General features: G+C 41.3%; 1 protein-coding gene across 3 annotated transcripts in view; it reads right to left on the bottom strand.

The window, feature by feature from the left end:
• The window catches only part of EVA1A (eva-1 homolog A, regulator of programmed cell death), a 58,634-nt gene that overhangs the window by 7,393 nt on the left and 28,474 nt on the right, over positions 1-22,767 (bottom strand). Inside the window, exons 2-3 of one of the 3 annotated variants that reach the window (XM_006151190.3) lie at positions 20,270-20,393; positions 8,611-8,788 (exon numbers count right to left, since the gene is read on the bottom strand). In XM_006151190.3, the coding sequence (XP_006151252.1) occupies positions 8,611-8,656 (46 nt within the window). In that variant the 5' untranslated portion in view covers positions 8,657-8,788; positions 20,270-20,393. Of the gene's footprint in view, positions 1-8,610; positions 8,789-9,054; positions 9,246-20,269; positions 20,394-22,767 lie in introns of those variants that run through there. The other 2 variants (XM_006151195.3, XM_006151189.3) reach the window with 2 other exon arrangements.

The raw sequence follows: 22,767 nt of genomic DNA, 5'->3' as shown, positions 1-22,767 counted from the left end.
TCAGCAGGTCAGGTGAACGGTATACTATTGAAAAAACAAGGCTTCAAGTGCAGGTCTGACACTCCAGCCCATACTTCTACCAGGATGAAAATTGTACTTGATACTAAAGATAGAAAAACAAATCATTCTAACATTTACGCCCTACCCTCACCCCTTGTTACAAAGGCCAATCTTTGAAGACAGTTTCTGAACTACATTTTAGAAACTTGTTCTCTCTCTAGCTTAACTAGTTCACCCCATCCTGCCTTCCAGATCACAAAACATCCTCTTTTGCTTCCAGTATCCCAAACACAGATTTCCAGAGAAGCCCAATAAAAGCAATCAGACAGGGCAAAGGAATTTGTTGGGTCTCACTGAGTCCCAAGCTGGTGACGCAGGGCTGGTTTTAATAGCTGACATCATTTGTGTCATGCCTTTCATCATTTTTCTGTAAAAATCAAAACTAAAGCTCTACGGTGGTTGTTTTTCCTCTCCTCTAATACTATCTGCTCCAGGTCACTTCCTCTTGGCCAATGATCCACCATGGGCTTGACCAGAACCAGACAGCTGTTAATTATCCAGGAAGCAGAATGGAGGAGGACTATTGTCGTTGTTTTCCCTTAACAAATAAAAATAAATGTATTGCTGTATCTTATTTCCTGCAGGATCATTGTTTTCCTGGGCAGGAAGGGGCCTATGTGGAGGTTGTGGGGCTAATTGCATTTGCACCCTCAGAGGTCAGACCATGCCTAGCAGGCATTTTGCAGGAGAAGACGGCAACAGCCCCGTTAAGCCAGTGTCCAGGTCAGGTGGTATTCTTGCAGGTAGAAAGCCCTGACATCTTATCTACTCCAGCTTTACCGCTTTATCATTGGTGAAATTGACACTATATCAGGTGCTTTCTGAGGGCTTGAATTTGGACACTCCCACATGACCGACTATGGTTCGACTACCAGACCTGGTGGCTTGCTTTCTCACTTTCCCTCTCTTCTCTCTGTGCATCTCTCTCTGTCAAATTAAAATAAATGAATAGATAAATAAAATTAAATAAATAATTATTTTAAAAAAAATAGCCCTTCCACTCTAGAGAGCACTTCACATAGTTCACACCTTTTCCCTGCCTGGGCTTTCTTGGTGGCCCCCAAAGTTTCCAATCCTCTGAGTGGAAAGGAAAACACTTCACAAATGGGTTGTAGAGATAATGGGGCTTGTGAGACATCCAGTAGTGCTCAGCATAATCTTCTCCAAACTCTTAAACCATTGGAGGGGTACCTATTTACAGAATTCTGCCCTACCCTACAGGAAAGGAAGTCTCCTACCAACCCTATTAGCCTCTCTGAAGTGCTGGAAAAGCTTTCTTTCTGTTTCCATTCCTGACCTTCTCTTCCTCAGGAAAAAAGAGTATTGGAGAACCTTGGTACTCACAACTGGCTCTGTGTGTGTTCCTTTACTTGTACCCTACCATTCCTCCCCTTTCTCCACCCCAGGCAATAAGCACCCCACAGGAAGCTGCATTTCCGTACTCCCCCTCATAGTCCACATGCTTGTTTTTCTTCCCCACGCACAAGTGGAAAAAGACCTGCAGTTCTATAGCTGTCCTGGACTCCAGGGAACTAAGCTGAAGTACCCCTCACTACACACACACACACACATTCTCTACTTGGGGGTTTATTGCTGCTGTAGTTGAACTGTATCTGATGCTTCTCTGGGTCCTCCAGTTTGGATGGGAGAAAGAGTGATTAATTAACCGCTCCAGTCTAAGCAGCACTTGATGTAGTTTGCATTATAATTAGTTATATAACCATTTTCTTTCTCACCTGAGACTGCGAAATTTGAGAATAGAATTCACATGATCCACTTTGAATTCCCAGGGCATCCAGCCCTATGCAAGGTTCAGAGTAGAACTCTCCTAAGTATATATTGAATTAAATCATGAATACATAATTTGTTAAAATTCAGTTAGTAAATGTATTGTGTCTATATATTTATATGTATGAATGTGTAGGTGTGTACGTATGTATGTGTATGTATATGTATACATATAATAGTATAAAATTACAAGAGGGAATACAAATATATGAGATCATCATAATCTCACAACCTGACTGTATCTTTATCTAGTCCCTAGTTTTTCTTTGGTCCTCTCTTTCCTAGAAATATGTCCATATTTACTTGGTTACAGTTAGGACATATATACAATTATTTCTCTTTCTATGGATATACATTTCCTACAACATATACCATGGTTGTATGGTTCCATAGTCTCCTCTCAATCACCCCTAATAATAGCTATGTGGTAGTCTTTTTTTTAAAGGTACTCTATGCAGTGATGTTGCAAAACAATTTTTATTAAAGATAATGGTGAAAGGAATATTTTTGTGCTTAAGGGTACTTTCCTTTTTGCTTGTTTCTTGTTTATTTTCTTATAGTGGGTTCTCAGAAAAGAACTCTCTGGGGTGAATGGAACACACGTTATTATAGCTCTTGATACACACTGCCAAGAGGTTTTTCAAAAGTGGCAAATTAATTTATTTTGCTCTCTGCTATGGGCGGAAGTACCACTTTCACCAAACCCCCTTTCACCAAACTCTCTCCAGTAGGGAATATTTCAACTGTTAAAAATGTTACAAAGTGCATAGGTTAGTAAATGTTTATTTATTCCACAAAAATTTCCTGTGAGTCTATAATGCCTTGGGCACTGGTTTAGAGTAAGGACACAAAGCCCTAAACCTAAAAAGGGTTCACAGTATGAAAGGGAACAGCAAAATACAGAAACTGCTACACTGCCAGCTGCCACAAGTGACTACCACCAGTTGAGTTAGAGAGGGAGGCTCCCCCTACTGCTGATAGACCACCTTTCTTACACGAACCTCCCTGGAAAAGTGATTCAAATTCTGGCTAAATACTATATACTCAGCTGACTGTACTTGCAGTTCTACATTCAAGGTATATTGGTTAAATGAAAAAATTAAATTATCTCTCAAAACTTCTGCTATAAAAAAAAATGACTAGAAGCAAAGTTAAAAAAAAAAAAACTGAAAATAAATTTAAAAAAGAAGCAAAGTCAAAAGACAAATGATTGGGCCAGCACATGGCATGGTGGTTAAGGTGCTGGATCCCACATGGCTGATTCCCTAGTTCGAGTCCTGGACTTGGCAACTCGGGAAACACACTGGGCATGTGTGTGTGCATGCCCAAAGTCCTGACAGGAGAATGGTGTAGAAGAGACTGTGGCATGGCATCCCCTCCAAGGGGTGATTTCTCACTTTTCCTCTCTCTGAAGAGTGCAGGCACCCTATGGCAATTTTTTTTTTTTTAAAGAGGGGGAAAATTCATGATGGGAAAATTTATTTGGTATGCTGTAGTGATACCAATGAAATAAAAATAAATAAATAAATTTTAAAAGATGGGTGATTGGTCTGAAAAGACAACTCTCCACGGAAAATATACAAATAGCCAAAAAGCGTATGAAAAAAATGCTCAATATCCCCTATCATAAGGGAGATGCAAATGAAAACCACAGTGAAATATCAACTAACCCCAGTCAGAAGCTAAGATTAAAAAAATAAATAATCATGAGTGCTAGTGAGGTTGCAGTGAAAAGGGAACTCTCCTACACTGTTGGTGGGAATGTAAATTAGTACAGCCACTGTGGAGAACAATATGGAGGTTCTTCAAAGACCTACAAATAGAACTACCATATGATCCAGCAATTTCACTCCTGGATATCTACCCAAAAGATAGAAATACACTAAGTCAGAAAAATACTTGCACATCCCTGTTTATTGTGCCATTATTCACAATTGCTAAGATATGGAACCACCCCAAATGTCCGTGAGCAGATAAATGGATTGAAAAAGTGTGGCACATACACATATGACATACTACTCAGCCATAAATAACAATGAGACTCTGGCATTTTACAGAACATGGGTGAGTATGGAAGATATAATGCTAAATGAACCAGGCTATGAAAGAGAAGCATTGTATATCCCCACTTCATATATACCAAATGCCTATACTCTATGACAGAAACTGAAAGATTTGAAGCTATGAAAGCATGGAGGACAACTGTGGATACTAGAGACAGTGTGGGACGATGGTGGGAAATAAGTGGGGGATTATAGGGAGGGATTTCAAGGGGAAAAAAGAAGCAAAACATTTATTTTGTTTAGAGAGATTTTTGCTATAGGGTGCATGTGCTTACTGGAGAGACAGAGAGACAGAAAGCAAGAAACTCTCTCCCCAGGGAGATGGCCATACCACAGTCCTTTCTCCTCCATTCTCCTCTTGGGATTTGGATGCAGACACACATATACGCCTGGTGTGACTTTCAAGCCACTGGGTCTGGGACTTAAACCATTGCTGGCCATGTGGGAGTCCAGCGATGTAACTATTACACCATCTGCAGGTCCCAGGAGCAAAATATTCAAGGGACACAAAAATGGAAAATTATCTGTTGATGATAATGTGTATGGTAATATCTTAGACTGGACTAATACACACAATATTCATGTCCAGAAAACTTACTTTGTTTGTTATAAATATATACAGTGATTGAATATAATATATTATTTATATATAATTTATATTATTTATATATAAATAATATATATAAATAATAGTAGTAATCAAAATAAGAAAAAAATTTATAAGCAAATGATTAATTAGGAAGAAATGTGTAATTTTTTTACTGATAAAAGGTTAAGGTATAAAGAACACTTAGAAAGGGCATTAAGAAAAAGATCAACAACCAATAAAGAAAATGGACAAAAGATGAACAATTCCCTGAAAAATAAATACAAATGATTCTTCAACACATAGAGAGAAGTTCACCTAAAACAGGGATTGATGCACCATGGCTCAGAAGCCCAATCTAGCCAGTCACCTGTTTTTGTAAATAAAATTGTAGTGAAACACAGTCATGGCCATTCAATTATGTATTGTTTATGTCTGCTTTCATGCTACAGTACAGAGTTGAGTCATTAGAACAGAAACTGGCCCACAAAACTGAAAACAGTTACTCTCTAGCCCTTTATTGCCCTTTATTTAAGAAGTTTGCTGGCCCAGTCATGATGGTATAGTGGTAGCACAATACTCTGTAATGTTGGAGGCCACACAGAAGACTGGGGTTTAGTTCCCAGCGAGACCTGTATACTCTGGCCTGTGTGCATATGCCTACAACCCTGGCTGCTTGGGAAGACTCAGGGGTGGGATGGAGATCATGGTGTGATTCTTTATTATGGGTTATTGTTTTGTGTTTTCTCTTTCTTTCTCTTAAAGGAATAAACTAAAATAAATAAATAAATGAATGAATAAATAAATAAATAAAATAGTTTGCTGACCTGTGACCTACAGAAATAGAAATTAAATAACATCTATAGATCACTTTTCGTCTATTAATCCATCAAAAATCCAAAAGTTTAAAAACACTTATAGGGGTTTTTCATACAACCCACAGATGAAATCGAGATCAGCCTCTGTAGGAGTTCGAAGCCACATGCCGTGTGCTTTGATTACTTGGTCTGGTCTGTGAGAAAAGACGTCAGGTGCATTTGCACACCAGGTCCCTAGTGGGTTGGAGAACTGGAGGAAGGGGGTTGTAGCATGACCGAATCCTGTGTAGGATGCTCTTTTCTCTCTCTCTGTCTCATGTGCATGTGCATGTGTACATGTGGTCATGCACTCTATCACGATTTTTTTAAAAAAAGAAGAATTGGCCAAACTCTTAATGGCAATGGGTGATATTTATCTTAATTACTAACTTATATACACACACTTTGATCCTGCAGTTTTACTTGGGGGATTTATTCTACAAAGGCACTTAAACATGTATGCCGAAGGTATTTATGGTAGCTCTGCTTTTTTTGGCTCTGTCTGAAAAGAGTTGAACCATTCACACTGACCATCTATAGAAGACAGGCTAAACTAGCAATATAACAGTGCTTAGAAGAATGAGGAAAACTTCTCTATACTGATCTAAAATATCTCTATGAGACATTTCTCAGTGAAAAAAAGCAGAGTGTAGAATAGTAGGTATGACATGCTATCTGTGTATAAAAGAAGGAGGGGATTGAACACTCATATTTTCTTACATTTGCCTAAAGAAATTTGCAAGGATCATAGAAACCTGGTGATGGGTCAAGTTTGAGAGCCGGATAGAGTGAACAGCTCTAGGATTCACATCTTACTATATGTCTTTTTATGTTGATTTTCACTGAGCCATATTCCTCCACTGATTTATGGAGTATCTAATAGAGGTGCACTATTTTACATGCTGAGGAGATAGTAGTCAACCAAAGAAACAAAAATCTCTCTGCTCCTTGGAGCTTACATTCAATTATAGTAGAAGAAATGGGTAAGAAATAAAATATGCAATATATTAGATGATACAGTGAAAAGGAGGTGAAAACAAAAACAAACAAAAATGGGAAGGAGGATATAGAGTACTGAATGTACCCTGGTGGGGAGGAGGTAGAATGATCAGAGGAAAACCCACTGAGAAGGTGATTTTTAAGAAAAATATTAGGAAATGGATATGTGAGTCAGGCAAATGAATTAAATATTGAAATCATGGGCCAGCTCCATGGCCTGGTGGTTAAGGCAGCAAGACTCCCAGAGGGCCAAATGTGTGGTTTAAGTTCCAGACCTAGCAGCTTGAGAAATATGCCGGGCACATGTGTGTGTATGCCAAAATCCCAAAGGGAGGGCAAGATGGAGGAAAAGGAATTGTAGTGTGGCCACCACCCCTGGGGGGTGATTTCTCACTTTCTCTCTGACTCTTTCTGGCAGGCACAACACACCCTATGACAAAAACCTTAAAAAACAAAAACAAAAACAAAAAACTACCATTTGTATCTGTTATATTTACCCTTACATTTTTTTTATCAGAAAGTATTTCCCATTTAAGAATCTACTTTCAGTCATCAAGTTGATTTACCAGATCTAAAAAATTATATTTTAGCCACTCTACTTTCCATTTCTTCGTATTCTCTTTTTATCTCAGTCCATACTTAAAAGTGTTGTCTTCCTGCATCCCAAGCAGTGTTTTACTCCAGAATATGGAATAAAAAGGAAAAAGATTGGAGAGGAGTGAGAAATAGGGTCACGTTCCCTTTTAGATCACAAAACACATAGTAAACACTAGATTGTTCAATGAGTTACAACATCCAGTGGTCACAACTCAAGGTCACGCTGGCCAAAACAGAAGCGTGCCAGGTACCTCCTGTGCTGAGCAGAGATCCAAAGTCTGATTTTCTGTTTGCTTTCACCCAAGATGCTTTTCTGTAACAGCTGATTTGCAAGTGTACCTTGGAATCTCCAGACTCTCTCTGTCACCTCCACTTCATTTTGGGACTGTCCTCACTTCAGCGTTCAGGGGATTATCATTTAATTGCTTGTGAAAACATAATGCCAGAGCTTCATACATCTCTTTTCCAGCTTCAGTGTCCTTTCTCCCCAATACATTCTCAAAGAAAGAGCAAAGATTACATTCCTCTGGTGTGGAGGTACCCAGTGAAGAAGGCACTTGACTTAAGTGGGGTGAAGAGCTGACCAAAGGCCAGGGTTACCACTGAATCAAGAAGGCAGAGGCCTGGTCTTGAGGCACGTGTGCACCACATGTTGCATCTTGCCAACCACAAAGGAGCCAGTCAGGTAAGTCTGAGAAGTCCTTTTTTCTGAATCAGGTTGCATGTCACCTGAGACCTTCTTACAAAGAGACGCTATGAGCTTCCTTTCTCCTTATCCTTGGCTGAGATTTGCCATTGTAAATAGAAATGTCAGGTTTTGCATTTGAACTTTTAGGTCACCACATATCAACCCTGGCTAGAGAATTAGAAAGTAAAACCAGTTCTTGCTCAAGAGAAATCTAATCAGAACCTCAGTCCCTTCCTCATTACACAACATCCAGAGACATTGGTGTGTGGAGGGGGCAGGGAAAGAAAAAGAAAAGAAAACTATCAAAAACTTAAGAACTCATGCAGCAGAGCAGCAGTTTGGTCACACAAACCACTAAACATTTTCATGTGGTTTGAAATGGCTTTTTAAAAACGTAAACAGCATTTGTTCTCAAGAAACGATCTTGAGAATGTCAGCCATCTCTGTGATGAAGACAAATTTGAATCAAGGAAGGGCCAAATATCAGATTCTCCCAGACTTACGTACTTTGTCTCCATATCTGCCACTAAATTATCAAACACCTCAGACGGTCCCCTAAATATACCCCCCCCCACACACACACACACACACGCAAACATGGTGGTGACCTGAGTGGGTTGAGACCTGTATAGAAATAACCGGGTTGAAGTCCTCCTCCAACCTGCCCTCATCAGAGTTAATGCATAATGACAGAAGCCAGCAGTAGCCCCAGGCTACTTTACTCACTTGAGCAGAGAGGAAACTGACTATTTTCAGCAAGATAGAGCTCTTAGAACCCTTCATTTGCCAGATTAGGGAATGCCAAGCTTAACTCCCAACCAAAAGACCTTTCATCTCAAAACACAGCAGAGCTCTCACTTTAACTACACAGCATTTCTCTCTTGAGTATAAGGCCTGAGATGACCACACAAAAGACAGCTCTGGACTCAGTCCAAAGCCTCAGCCCTGGCCTCGCCAAGCCCAGGCACCTACCTGACACAAAGGCATAGGCAGCTAGGAGGTTGGTGAGCAGAGCCATCTCCACGTGCTCCGTGATCTCCCCGTGGCTCCGTGCTGCGGCTGAAGGGCAACTTCGTGTGGCATCCAGAGGAGACCCCGGGAGATGCTTCAGCTGAGTCAGTGTGGCCACTCTCCCTCTCTTCTCTTCTGTCTAGGAACACAGAGTGGGGAATGAGACACATTCTGCTTTCCTAAGGCTATGTTCCAGTAGCCCGGACTCAAGAACAAAGAGCCAGTCTCTTAAATGCCAGCCAACTGTCCCAGTCTGCAGGCTATGGAGATCTGGGGTCTTGTCCTCTTTGCTCAAGCCAGCATAATTTTCAAGGAAGCAGTAGCTCCTAACGTCTCTTCTTCCTGGCCTTTCTCTTTTCTCTTCCCATCTCCTTCCAACTGCCCACTTTGACACTTCCTCCTTACCTTTCCCTGCTCGTTACTGTATTCTCCCTGGTTCGCCTTCGAGGCTCAGTCCACGGGGCTCAAATCACCTTCACCTTCATCACCACATTTTAATCTCAAACCACAGTCCTCTCCTCTTCTGTTCTACTTTCTCCAGAGCCTGCACTGATGACACTGTGTACCTTGATCAGTTTGCCTCATCCCTCGGGTCACAAATGTGTGTCCTTGGCAATGAGTCAGAACTAGTTATCCCAGAACTGCCAGGTTGGTTCCAGTTCTAAAATAACCCACAATGATTAGGGAGCTAAACCTGTTTCCTGCTCCTAGCTCCATGCCTCCACCTGTGACTGGGATGGGTCAATTTCACATATACACATACATACACACACGCGTGTGCGCACACACACACACACACACACACACACAGCCCACAGACTGCACATGAATAGGACCATCCCACCAGGAGTCAGAACGGGGACTTAGGATCTCAGTGTTCAGCGGCTCACCCTCTGACTAGAGGAGCACATCCTCTCCCCAGCAACTGCTACTGCTGCTCTGGTCCATTGTCATCACCCAGTCCCCTCAGCAAAGGTCACACAGAGAGCTCCTAAGGGTGTGTGTGGGAGAAGTGGCAAAGACTCCCCATGACTAGCACCTGATGCCTCTGTGAGCTGAAGGTGGGAAACTGAGTCACAAGGTGTGGTGGGATATCAGGCTTGGAGTAAGCTAGAAAAGCAGAAGTTCCAGTTTTTGGAGAAGACACTTGAGCCTTCAGTGGATTCTAGGCATTAGTAACATGGGACACATGAAAAGACCTAGAGGAGCTGCAGCTCCATGAGGTGAATAGAAAAGGTTACGACTCTCTCTGGTGGATTCCAGCAGGCTTCAGGGAAGGCCAAAAGAAGGAAAGACATACCAATTCACAGAAGAGAGAGAAATAACCAGAAGGCCCTTGGAGCAGCAAGAGGCCAAAGAACGTTAGGATGAGGATAGGAGAAAGGGCTGGCTATTATTGAGGGACCCCTGAGCCTCTAAGCCAAAGCATGTGGCTTCCTTCAACAGACATTCCTAAAAAGAGAAAGCTGGATGATACAGGTAACTAGTTAGAACCACCACTCTGAGTTAGAAGGTTGTTTTGCAAACACAGGACTTCAGAACCAAGAAAACAGTGAAGCTACTTGAATATGTTTAAGTATGTAGTAAGATAAGGCTATTTCAGATAGCTCTCCTCCTACCCATCCCCACTAATGCTAGCACAGCACAAGTCTCATTGCTTCATTTCTGGGAGTTGTGCAACAACAGTCTCCTCTCTGGTCTTTCTGCTGACACCTTCTTCCTGCTCAATCTTCCTCACCCACTCTAACCAACAGGGTCATCTGATCACATCACTCGACTTTCAGCCCTTCAACTAATCTCAGTTAAACTTTCGACACAACATCCATCCATCCACTTCCACAATATTTGTCCCGTACCTTAAAGCCTACTTTCTCTCCTATCCAAGTTGACATACATTTACACACAGAGATACCAGCATGCTTTATGCTTCAACAATTACAGATTACTTTTAGTTCCCCAAAAAGCCAAGCTCTTTTATCCTTTCATGCTTTTGATCATCCTCTTCCTTTTGCCTAAAATACTCTTCCCTCATTTGTCTGACAAATGTTCCCCATAAGAGAGAATTCAAAAGTTCTATGGCCCTCTTAAAACCCCAGTGACTTTATTTTTGCAAAAATAGAAAAATCCATATTAAAATTCATACAAAACCCTAACAGACCCCAAGTAGTAGCTAAAATAATCTTGAAAAAGAACAAAGTTGGAAGTCTCACTTCCTGACTTCAAAGCTACAGTAATCCATTTAGGACTGGCATGAAGACAGATATATAGACCAATGTAATAAACCAGAAAGTCCCAAAATAAACCCTTGTACACATGTTGGTATAACTTTTATCAAAGGCACCAAGACCATTCATTTGGGGAAAAAACACATCTTTTCAGCAAATAATGTTGGAAAAACTGTATCCACATGGAAAACAATGAAGTTGGACCCTTACCTTACACTATATTAAAAAATTAACTCAAGATACATCAAAGATCAAAATGTAGCAGCTATAAATTTTATAAAACTCTTAGAAGAAAACAGGGTTAAAGCTTCATGTCATTGAAATTGGCGACGATTTCTTAGATTTGACACCAAAAGCTCAGGGAACAAAAGTAAAAATAGAAACACAACTCCACTGAAATTATAAACTTCTGTGACTCAAAGAACAAAATCAACAGAATGAAAAAGTAATCACAGTGAGAAAAAAATGAAAATCATACTTAGGAACATCAAAAAGTTCATAGAAAACAAATTAAAGTACAGGTTTATTTTGGTGCAAATTTTTTTTTAAATTCATGCATTTGTTTATAATGTAAGTCTTCCATGCACCTTTTTTAATGCTTATTTGTTTTTTCCAGGAGCAAGATAGACAAAGAGAGACAGAGAAAGACATTATTCCCAAGCCTCTTTTTCTTTAAATATTGTAATTTTTGATTTCCATATAATTATTACACATCTTTGTAGGTTACAGAATGGTCTTTAAAGGCATGTACACAGTGTGTAATAAACAAATTGAGGATGTAAACATAGTCACCACTCTCAACGTTCAAAATTATGAACATTCAAAACTCACTCCAATGTTTATTCTTCAAGTGGGTTTTGAATTGTCTATGACACTCTTTACTCTGAGGTACAGTTCTAAAGAAAAACATATTGATTAAAAAATCAAGCAACAGATTATGTCATGAATTTTAAAAAGATCATCTTAACATTGACAATGAAAGAAGAATCTGTAATTTCCATGTAGAAAACTGTAGGAGATAAGAGTTTATAACCTGAAAAAAATCTGTGGGTATCAATCATGGGTTCAGTTAGAGACAGGTAAAATTGTACATAGAAATAGTTCATTAGGAAGAGCTAGAAAACAGTACTTTTACTTTCACACTAAGTTCTTATAAAACTCTGGTCTTACTGTACTGTGCATAAAGAAATAGGTCTTCTATTTGTCACTCTAGTTTTCCTGGTATAGTAGACCCTTAAGCATTTCCTGAAGAGCTGGTTTCATTTTGAATTCTTTCAGGATTTGTTTACCTGGAAATGATTTTGTTTCTCTTTCCCATTTGAAGGATACTGTTGCTGGGTATATTACTTTTGGCTGAAATTGCTTTTCTTTCAGAGTCTTAAATATATCTTCCCCTTCTTTCCTTGCCTGCATTGTTTCCATTGAGAGATTGAATGTTAGTCTAATAGAGTAAACTTTGTAAGTAACTTGGCATTTTTCTCTTGCCATTTTTAGAATTTTCTCTTTGTCTTTGATTTTTAGTAATTTGACTGTGATACACCTTGGAGAGGATCTTCTTATGTCATACCTACATGGCCTCCTTTGTATCTCCTGGACTTGGCTGTCCACATGCCCCTCTAAATTTGGAAAGTTTTCAGTTACTATCTTATAAAAAGATGTTTTCTATGCCTTTACCTGTTTCTTTGCCTCTGGAATACCTATTACATGGATATTTGGCCATTTAACTATGTCCAAGAGTTCTCATTTATTGCACTCATTTTTAAGGTTTACTCTATTATTTTAGTTTCTTGGACTAAATCAGCGATTTTGTCTTCAAGGGCAGAGATTTTTTATTCTGCCCTGTCTGATCTGTTGATGATACTTTCAAAGGAACTTTTGATTTCCTGCAATGTATTCTTTACCTCCAAAGTTCTGTTTGATTCTTTTTCAATATGTCTATCTCCTTATGGAGTTCCTCTGTCATGTCATGGAATTATTTTTCATCTCCTGCAATTGGCTCTCTGTTTTTTCTTGCATATCGTGAGTACTGTTACAATGACTATTCTGAATTCTTTTTCTGACATTCCTGCGATCTCTGGTGTTTTATCTATAGTTGGTGAGGAGTGATAATCCTTTGAAGAAGTATTTCCTGATTTCCTCCCCATTTCTTCAGGCTCTGCTTTGATTTTTAGTTATCTGGTGGTATACTCTCTTCTTTCTACTTCTTTGGAGTATGTTTCTATAGCTGTGTGCTCCTGCACTTGTCTATGATATGAGTAAGATCTGTGCCAATTTCCCACCTCTACTGTAGTAGGAGTGTGGAGTCTATAGTAGGAGCTTAGAGTTTAGACATTCAGGGGGAAACTTCTCTCCTTTTATTGTCAAGGGAGTTATGGAGAAAGAATTCCTCCAGAGACTCCTATTTTCAGGTATTTGGTTCTTGAATGCCCAAACTTAACTGCTCCAAATATGGAGAAAGCTAACACTGACCATAGAAATTAAGGTGGTAAATTGCACTGACAATAGAAATTAAGGCGGTGAGTTGCACTGACAATAGAAAGTAAGGCGGTGAGTTGCACTGACAATAGAAAGTAAGGCGGTGAGTTGCACTGACAATAGAAAGTAAGGCGGTGAGTTGCACTGACAATAGAAAGTAAGGCGGTGAGTTGCACTGACAATAGAAAGTAAGGCGGTAAGCCAATGCTCACCATGGGCTTGCACACCATGTGGGCCAGAGGGCCCCTCCTGCCCCATAGCAGGCTGGACTTTTGTGCTGATGAGCTTAAGCTGAGTGGCTGGGCTTGGGCCTGCCTGTTGGTCCCTCTGCTTGTTGCTCCTTCTTTCTCTGGGCTCTAATAGAGCCCTGTTATCATGACCCACCCCAGCCTCAACATGGCACATGCAGGTCCAAGATACTCCAGCGGTCTCTGATGCAAGCCCAGAACCTTCTCAGGTGGTTCGGCCTCACAGGGGATTGCACCTTACCACTGTGCCACCATCTGGCCCTTGTATGTGAACATTTTGAAGGACCCTTCCTATATCTAAAAAGGGATTAATATCCAGATTTTATGTATTTACAAACAAAAAAAATCTTAGAACTCCACAGTAATAAAACAAACAACTCAATTTAAAAAATGGGCAAAACAGGAGCCAGAGAGTGACATAGCATTAAAGTGCTGGACTCACACATGGCTGATTACAGCTTAAGTGCCAGACCCAGCGACTTGAAACTCACACTAGATGTATGTCCATGTGTGCCCAAAATCCTGAGAGGAGAATGGAGAAGAAGGGGTTGCAGTGTGATCATTCCCCCCTAGAGGGTGATTTCTTGCTTTCTATCACTCTGTCTCTATGGCAAGTACATGTGCTCTATAGCAAAATCTCTCATAAAATGGGGGAAGACAAAACAGCTGTGTTAGCACTCACTGGTAGATACTGCTACTTAGCAGGCTAAGGCCACACAAGTCTAGACTCAACTCCCCACTTACCCTAGAAGCTCAACATGATAACGTGCGCCTGTAATCCCGGCTATTTGAGAGGTGAAGCAAGAAGATTATGACACAGCAAGATGCTGTCTAAAAACACTACACTACACACACACACACAAAAAAAAAACACAATTTTTATAAAGAAGCAAAGGACTTGAGGACATTTGTTCAAAGATATACAGTCAATGAGCACATGAAAAGAAGCTCAATATCACTAGTCATTAAGGGAATGAACATCAATACCATAATACCATATCACCTCACATCAACTAGGATGGGTCCTATCAAAAAAACAGAAAAAAATAAATGTTGGAGATGAAGTGGAACTACTGGAATCCTTATGCACTGTTGGTGGGAAGGAAAATTATGCAGCTACTATGAAAATAGAATGTCAGCTCCTCAAAAGATTTAACATATAACTACCATATGACACAGCGGTTCCACTTCTGAGTATGAACCAAAAAGAATTGAAAGCAGAGACTCAAATAGAATTTGGACAACAATGTTCAGAGCTGTATTGGCCATGATAGCCAACGGTGGCTGCAAACCAAGTGTCCATCCACAGATGAATGGATAAAGAAAATTTGGTGTATACATGCAATGGAACATTAATCATCACCTTGAAAAGAAAGGCAATTATGAAACATGCTACAATGTCGGTAAACAACGAGGTCATTACGCCAAGTGAAATAAGGAGTCACAAAAGGACAAGTAATATATGATTCCATATATATAAACAGGGCCTAGAGTAGCCAAATTCATAGACACAAAAAGTACAGAAGCTATCAGAGGTTGTGGGAAGGTGGAAATGAAGAGCTATGCTATTGTTTTAACAGGTACAGGGAACAGTTTTAGTTTTGCAAGATGGAAAGAGGGCTGGAGACAGATGGTGGTGATTGATGCACAATAATGTAAATACACTTAGTGTCACTGACCTGTACATTTAAAATACTTAATATTATAACATTTATGTTATATGGACTTTACCACTTTTTTTTTGGAGAGGTTTTTCACTATAGGGTGTGTGCGCTCGCCAGACAGACAGAGAGAGACAGAGAGATAGAAAGCGAGAAATCACCCCCCCAGGGGTGATGGCCATGCTACAATCCCTTATCCTCCATTCTCCTCTCGGGATCTTGGGCATGGACACACACGCGCCCGGCATGAGTTTTAAGCCACCGGGTCCGGGACTTGAACCACGTCGACTACATGGGAGTCCAGGGACATAGCCATTACACTAACTGGTGGTCCCTTTACCACTATTTTAAAATTAATAATAATAATATGGTGTCGGTGAGGTACAACAGTGAATTTTGAATTATGGTGTGGGTGAGGTACAACAGTGAATATGGTGACATGGGAGTCCAGGGACATAGCCATTACACTAACTGCTGGTCCCTTTACCACTATTTTAAAATTAATAATAGTAATAATATGGTGTTGGTGAGGTACAACAGTGAATAATATGGTGTTGGTGAGGTACAAGAGTGATTATAGAATCCTACAATCAAATTTTGGTTTTAAGTTAACAGGAATGGTAGCCAAGTTATTTTTTAGTAGTATTAAAGTTAAAATCTAATTCATATCACATTCTGAATATAGCTTAATTTTAAGTAAGAGAAATGATCTCACATTAAAAAATTGGAGAGTAAATAAGCATAATTTGTCACATTTCTAGATTAATGGGATAATATGTATCACATCACTAGATGCAAAAAATATTTGTGTAAAATTCAATAAAAATGCATGATTTGAAAAGAAAAGATCTACCACAGTAAAGTTCCCCATGAATCCTCCAGACTCCTTTCTTTGGGTATCAAAATATCCAAATCTTCTTTCAATGTGGTACCTGTGACATTGTAATTAGAATAATCGGCTTACATATCTGTCTCCTATACTTTACAAAGGTATCCTTAAAATCCTTGTTGCCCAAGCACCTAGCATTGTTGCTCCAGCACCTAGTATGGTGCCTGATGAAATAAGGTTGGCTGGCTGGATGAATGGATTAAAGAAAAAAACACGAAGTGTGAGATCTGAACTCATGAGTCTCAAGGGAGATTTCTCACAGGTTTCACATAGTAAGTCACCTTGAAAGCTAAATGAACACCAAGGTTGCCTGAGGCTTTGAGTGGGGTACCAGGCAGGACACTTTCTCAGGACCATGAGAGAACCACATGTGAGATGGAAGCTTCACTGTAGCACAGAGACTCCTCCTGCAATGTCCCATGCCAGGAATCCATGGAGAGGTTGTAGGAGCCAAGAGCAAAAGGAAGAGGGGCAAAGGAGGCAGGCTAAGGCTGAAGAAAGACAACTTTTGGGTGGCCCATCCTCAAGAGCAACATTCAGGGAAGAACCTTTATGATCCACATGGGGCAATCAATCAAGGGCAGGGATCAGCACATCTTCTCTCTAAAAGGCTAAGAGCAAACATCGTGGGGTTTGAGAGCCACATAGTCTCTGTCACAACAACTCAACTTTGCCAATGTAGTACAAAGGCAGCCATAGACTGTTTGAATCAGTGTGGCTGTGTTACAGTAAAGCTTTATTTACAAAAATAGGCAGTGGTCCCAATTTGGCCCATGGACAACAGTTTGTAGACTCCCTTACTACCCAAAATATGGTACATGGACCAGTAGCACCAACATTTTTGGGGAGCTTGTTAACTGGCATAATCTTGGACACCATCCCAGACCTACTGAATCAAAACCTCATTTTACAAGATGCCCAGTAGGGTTTGAGGACAGCTGCTCCCCATGAAGTTTGTGATCACCTGCAGCATGAGCACCGGGTTACGAGAGGCCCATGGGAGTTTCACTTAGAGCTATCTTTGTACACCTGATCTGGGCAAGGAGGGTGATTCTTCCTTGATGCTGCCATAGAACTGGGTTCTCTACATAGTTAGAGAGTACCTTGATGAGGGCACCAAGCAAGAGGGTAGAGGAGAGTCTGCTCAGGTAACAAGGTCTACAGAAGTTAGAGAAGTAGTGAACACCAGAGTCAAATTCTACTCTCAAATTCTTTTCCCTGAGCCCTTTCTCTCTCTCTCTCTCTCTCTCTCTCTCTCTCTCTCTCTCTCTCTCTGTTTCTCTCCTCTTTTTTTTTTTTTTAAGAATTTCATATCCCAGTTTTGAAAGCTCAGAATTAGAGAATCTCAAAGCCTCACCAACCTCCACAAGGAACATAGCAAAGGAAAAAGCTACACAAGTCCCACTGAGCTGCTGCGGCTGTCCAGAAATCCTAGGCCTGCCGTGACGGTTTAGATTATCTGACAGAGGCCTGTAAGAGTAAGTAGAAACAGACAGCCAAGCAGTTTTTTTGTTTTTGCCTTTTCACAGTTTCTAATTTGCCATATATGAAAAGGGTAGCAGGGTCCAGGTGGGCTTTGTTCATCTCGCTAGAAAGTGTGTCTGTGTTGAGCCAAGGGAAGGGGTGACAATGATGATTAGGAGATGCCGCAGTGGAGGCAGCCTGAACCCAGGTTCCCCACCTACCTGGACAGCAAAATGAGCTCACTTTTTACTTTTTCTTTGGAAAAGAAAAGAGACCAGGAGGACTTGCCCAGCCTCAGTGTATCCCAAGGGGATGGGACAAATAGGGCTAGGTTAGAGTGTTCAGAGAGGAGTCATTCCTCTCACTGTCCAGGATTCTTCTGTCAGTAGAATGAACCTTACTATCTTTGATTGTCAGGGCAAGCAGGCCCTAGGAGGGTGCTGCTTCTACCCTTCCATCTTCCACTTGATGGACAAGGAACTGAGCTGCAGGGCATGGAGCCTCAGGAGGTGCCCACAATTCCCCTCTCTCCCAGTAGTTAGACAGGCCTCACTCAGTGCTTGGGAAGTTTCTCTCTCCTGTTTGGAACCCCTTCCTCACCCCTCTAACCTCACACAACAGTGCTGCTGCTTCTCCTCCTCCTCTTCCTCCTCTTTCTCTCCTCTTTTTTTTTTTTAAGAGAGATTTTTGCTATAGGTGTGTGTACTTTCTGGAGAGACACAGAGAGACAGAAAGTGAGAAATCACCCCCCAGGTGAGATCCTGTTGGGGATGCTTGTCTTTTCCTTTATTTATTTCTCTCTCTCTGTCTCTCCTGAACTCTCATAAAAGAAATAAACTTTAAAAAGAATTTGAGGGGACCAGAAATAATAGAATGCAACTGACTCACATAGGAAGGTCCTGGGTCTGCATCCTGTTTCCCTGTACACACCAGGCATGTGTACAAGCTCATGACCCAGGCTGGCTGAGGCTGGGGGTGGACTGTGGCTTCAAAACACTGTTGGGAGTGGCTGTCCTTTCTCTCCCTCTTTGTCTCTCTCACACTCTTTTTTTTCTCTCTCTCCCCTATAGAGGAAATAAATAAATAAACTTTTTGTAAAATTTCTGCATTTTCTACCATCATAAAGGTAAGGGGCATGAAGCAGTTAGCCACTTTCAAGTACAATTTTGTGCTCTGTTCCAGGTAGCCTTTCATTTCTGGAGACAACTACATTGAGGAGTGATACTGGTTCCCAGTGGGTAGGGTCCAGGACAATACTAAACATCTTCCAGTGTACAGGACAGGCCCCACCACAAAGAGTTATCCAACCTAAAGTGTTAATAGTGCCAGGTTGAAAAACCTGTTCTAGAACAAACATCCCTATTTCATTAACCAGTCTAAGCAAAATTCTCAGTGTTTGTGAACCTCATGTATATCACCAACACAGTCAGAAAAGTGTCAGGTGTCAGTCTGAGGGCCTTGACCAGGGCAGCACTGGTCCAGTCCTGGGCCAGCAACTCAAGGTTCATAGTAACCAGGCTCTGGAAGAATGACTGCCAATAACCATATCCCCTAGAGAACACATCATCACCCAATACCAGTTCATCGATTTGTAATGAGAGCCACCTGGCACAAGCTCTGGAATAGGTTCTCCTCTAGATACTTTTATCCTAGGGATTATGTTGGCAAGGACAGAAATATGACTAGGGAGCTATATATTTTCCTTCCTTTTCTTTTCTTTTTTTTGGAGAGATTTTTGCTATAGAGTGCATATGCTCACCAGAAAGACAGAAAGAAGCAGAGACAGAAAGAAACAAATCACCCAGAAAGACAGAAAGAGGCAGAGACAGAAAGAAACAAATCACTCCCCCAGGGGGGGGATGACCACGCCACAATCCCTTCTCCTTCATTCTCCTCTTGGGATCTTGGGCACGCATACACATGCACCTGGCCTAAGTTTAAGCCACCAGGTCTGGAACCCGAACTGTGGTTGACTACATGGGAGTCCAGTGACATAGCCACAACAGCAACTACTGGGAGCTATATATTTTCAAAGCCAAGTCCCTCTTCCCATGAAAACATTGGACTAACTCCACACCATTCTAGAGAACATGATTTCTAGAGAACACTCTAGGTTCAGTCAACAGGGTCACAGTATACTCCTTTTGACAGACCCACCAATTCTTAGAAATCTTACTTTCCAACAGCTTTCTTTATCCATGACCCAAAGCTTCCTCATTTAATTACTGACAAACTGCAGCACAACTGAAAGGAGATAGCCCCTTTCCATCGCTCATATCTTGTCTTCCTGACTGGATGCTGAATTCTTGATGAAGATGACAAGAACAAATAAACAAACAAAAGACCCTGTCTGTGAGCATTCTCTCTTAAGATTGAATGAATAATTGCATTACAATATGTTATTTTCACTCTCTACTATTTTCGAGGTAATCTCATTCCAACTGTTGCAAATGCATAGTCTCTGGAGCCGAGTCCACCCATCTGTGCTGAGTATAATCACAGAGTGCAAAGTGTGAAGTGAAATGTGCTCAGTGACAGTACGTCACATCTTATATTTCAGTAGCCACAATAGGTGTCCCCTGGAATGTAGCCTCCACTGAAGTGACTATCTCCTACACAGTGCTCCCAGGACGATAATCTCATTAATGCTTTAACTACCTGAGTACAGGTGCACGTCAGGAACAGAGAAGTATCTGGTAAGAACAACTCATCCCTGATGACATTGGTTTCAGCCAGTAGAGAGGTCTTAAGACTTGGTGGGCTCCAGTTGACTTCTCAGTCTCTGAAAGAAAGAAAAAATATTTCACAAAAGCCATTACATATCAGGAAAATCATGTCATATCTTACACCTAGGGTCATTATGACCCCAATATAGAATGTCTTTACCAGTAAAATGGAGATAGGACCACACCTCAAATCCGTTGTGGAGCCAAAGCAGCTGAGATAAGTATAAAGACAAGAATGAGTGCATACATGTGCAACAGGGCACTGCCCAGTTACTCAGGAGCTCTGTGACAGATTTCACAGATGGATTTCATGATCCCCTTGGTGGTGTGTGTCCAGATCCTTGGAGAAGGAGCATTCCCTGAGAGAAGAAAGCCCACTGCCAGAATTTCATCTGAAATTTGGGCTAGACAGCCAGAAAAGCTGAATTTCCAAATTCATAGCAGAAAGGAAGCAAGAGGCAAAAGATCAAAGACACATGCTTCCTCTTCCCTCCCATCAGGCAAAACCCATAAAATAGCTAGAGTGGGATGTTTCGGTCTGGCCGCCCATCAGTGAAGTTCACAGGCCAGCCTCTCTGACAGGAAGGGAGGGAATTCGGTTCCCAGACAGCAATGCCCAGATGGGCCATGAATTGAAGTCCCACACAGCTCTGTGTGGGCACTAAAAACCTGGAAATGCTGATGTGTGCATTCCCCTAGACAGTCCCGGCCAAGCAGACGTGTCAAGGCCTTTTCTTACTCCAGCTGAAGAAGTGCCTTTCTGTGGCCAGCTTCCTTTACAAGCGTGTGTGAAGAATGAAATCTGTCATGGAGTTCCTGGAGCACTGAGCAATGTCCTGTTTCACATGTACACACTCATCCTTGTCTTTATAGATACTTATCTCAGTTGCTCCTGCCCCACAGAGGATTTGTGGCCCCTTCCTATCTCCATTACATGGGTCAAGAAATTAAGGGCAAAAACTGTCCTCACAGCCTACTGGTTAAGTGAGCCAAATCTCTTATATTTGAATATGGCTGACCATAGTTTGAATCCTGACCTTGGCAACTTGATATACACACTGGATGTCTGTGCATATATGCCCCAAACCCAACACAATGGAAAAATGGAGGAGAAGGGATTGCAGCAGGACCACGCCTCATGGGGGTGTTTGAGGAAGTGTATCTTCCTTCTGCTGCTCACTCTGTCTCTCTCTGGCAAGTGTACGCACCATCTAACAATGTGGGGGGGGGAAGAAAAAGAAAAAAAAAAAAGGAAAAGGAAAAAAAAGAAGTTAAGGGCAAGAAAGGAAAGGGAAGTTGAAGCACAGATCAGTAGTTCTTCACAGACTTAAGTACCAGAGTGCAGAAGCCGATCACTGAAGCCTGTTGATCTGCTCTACACTCAAGAAAATCATCAACACCAAGGCAATCACAAGAGTTTAAGGCGCAAAGACTTGAATGGAAAAACAACCCTGACACCACAGGCTAGGGGAGAATACACGTGGCCCTGAGAAATGACTGTGCAGAGAGAAAGCCTATTTTCTCTCTGGGACTGACAGGACCCTAAGAATGTCATATCCAGCATGTTTCCGCCAGCTGCTTGGCTTCCTTTGATCCCCGATCTTCCCCTCCAACCTATCATAGGAAATCACTTTGGGGGATATACCCCAGACCTTGTGGTCTCTTGGAAAGGCTTCACCTCTTGAGACCTTGGCTGTGAACTCTTTAAGGGAAGAAACCAATTCTTAATTCTTCCTTTATTCTCTGAGCCTCTGGCAGAAAGTGCACAGAACTAATGTGCGGTGACTGCTGGATGAAGGACTTGGAAACCCTGCACTCCAGTCAAAACCTTCTATCTGTTCCCACACCTGCAAACAAAGGGCTCCCCAGTCTCCCTGAGAATTCTCGTTTCTGAGCCTCGTTATGCTCATCTAGGTTATCAGCCTCATCTTTTCTCTACTCAGCCTGGCTACTACAACTATACCACAGTACACTCTCACCTCCTGCCCCCACACCAAACCACGCCAGCCCACACCTGCTTGCTCTCCTGCCACAGGTTAAGTACTTCCGAAAAGAAAAATCTCATTCATCATTGCAGCATTAGAAATGTTTGGTTTAGAGACTATATATACATATCCCTGACATGTCACTTTCTCACTTCTCCTTCCCTAGGGAAAACGTACCAAACTTCTACCCCCTTTTCATGCACAGTTCTTCATCCTTATCTCTCTCAGTCTTTCTAGCTTCCCAGAGAAAACAGAGGCCATTCCACATAAAGCCCAATTTTGCCCTCTTTCACCTCATTCTGAACTTCTTCCCTTCTGTTTTTAAGGAGTTTGATCAAAAACTGTACTTTTGATCAAAGCCTTTCCTTCTTCCTATAGGACATGATTCCATCAATGATTGATCTTTCTCTCACTTTCCTTTATTTAAAATTTATTTCTTCCATAG

The sequence above is a fragment of the Tupaia chinensis genome, unplaced genomic scaffold (assembly GCF_000334495.1).
Source record: "Tupaia chinensis unplaced genomic scaffold, TupChi_1.0 Scaffold000316_1, whole genome shotgun sequence".
NCBI classification, from domain to species: Eukaryota; Metazoa; Chordata; class Mammalia; order Scandentia; family Tupaiidae; genus Tupaia; species Tupaia belangeri.
The sequence above is the reverse complement of the archived record's forward strand: the minus strand, read 5'-3'. Positions and strand labels throughout refer to the sequence as shown.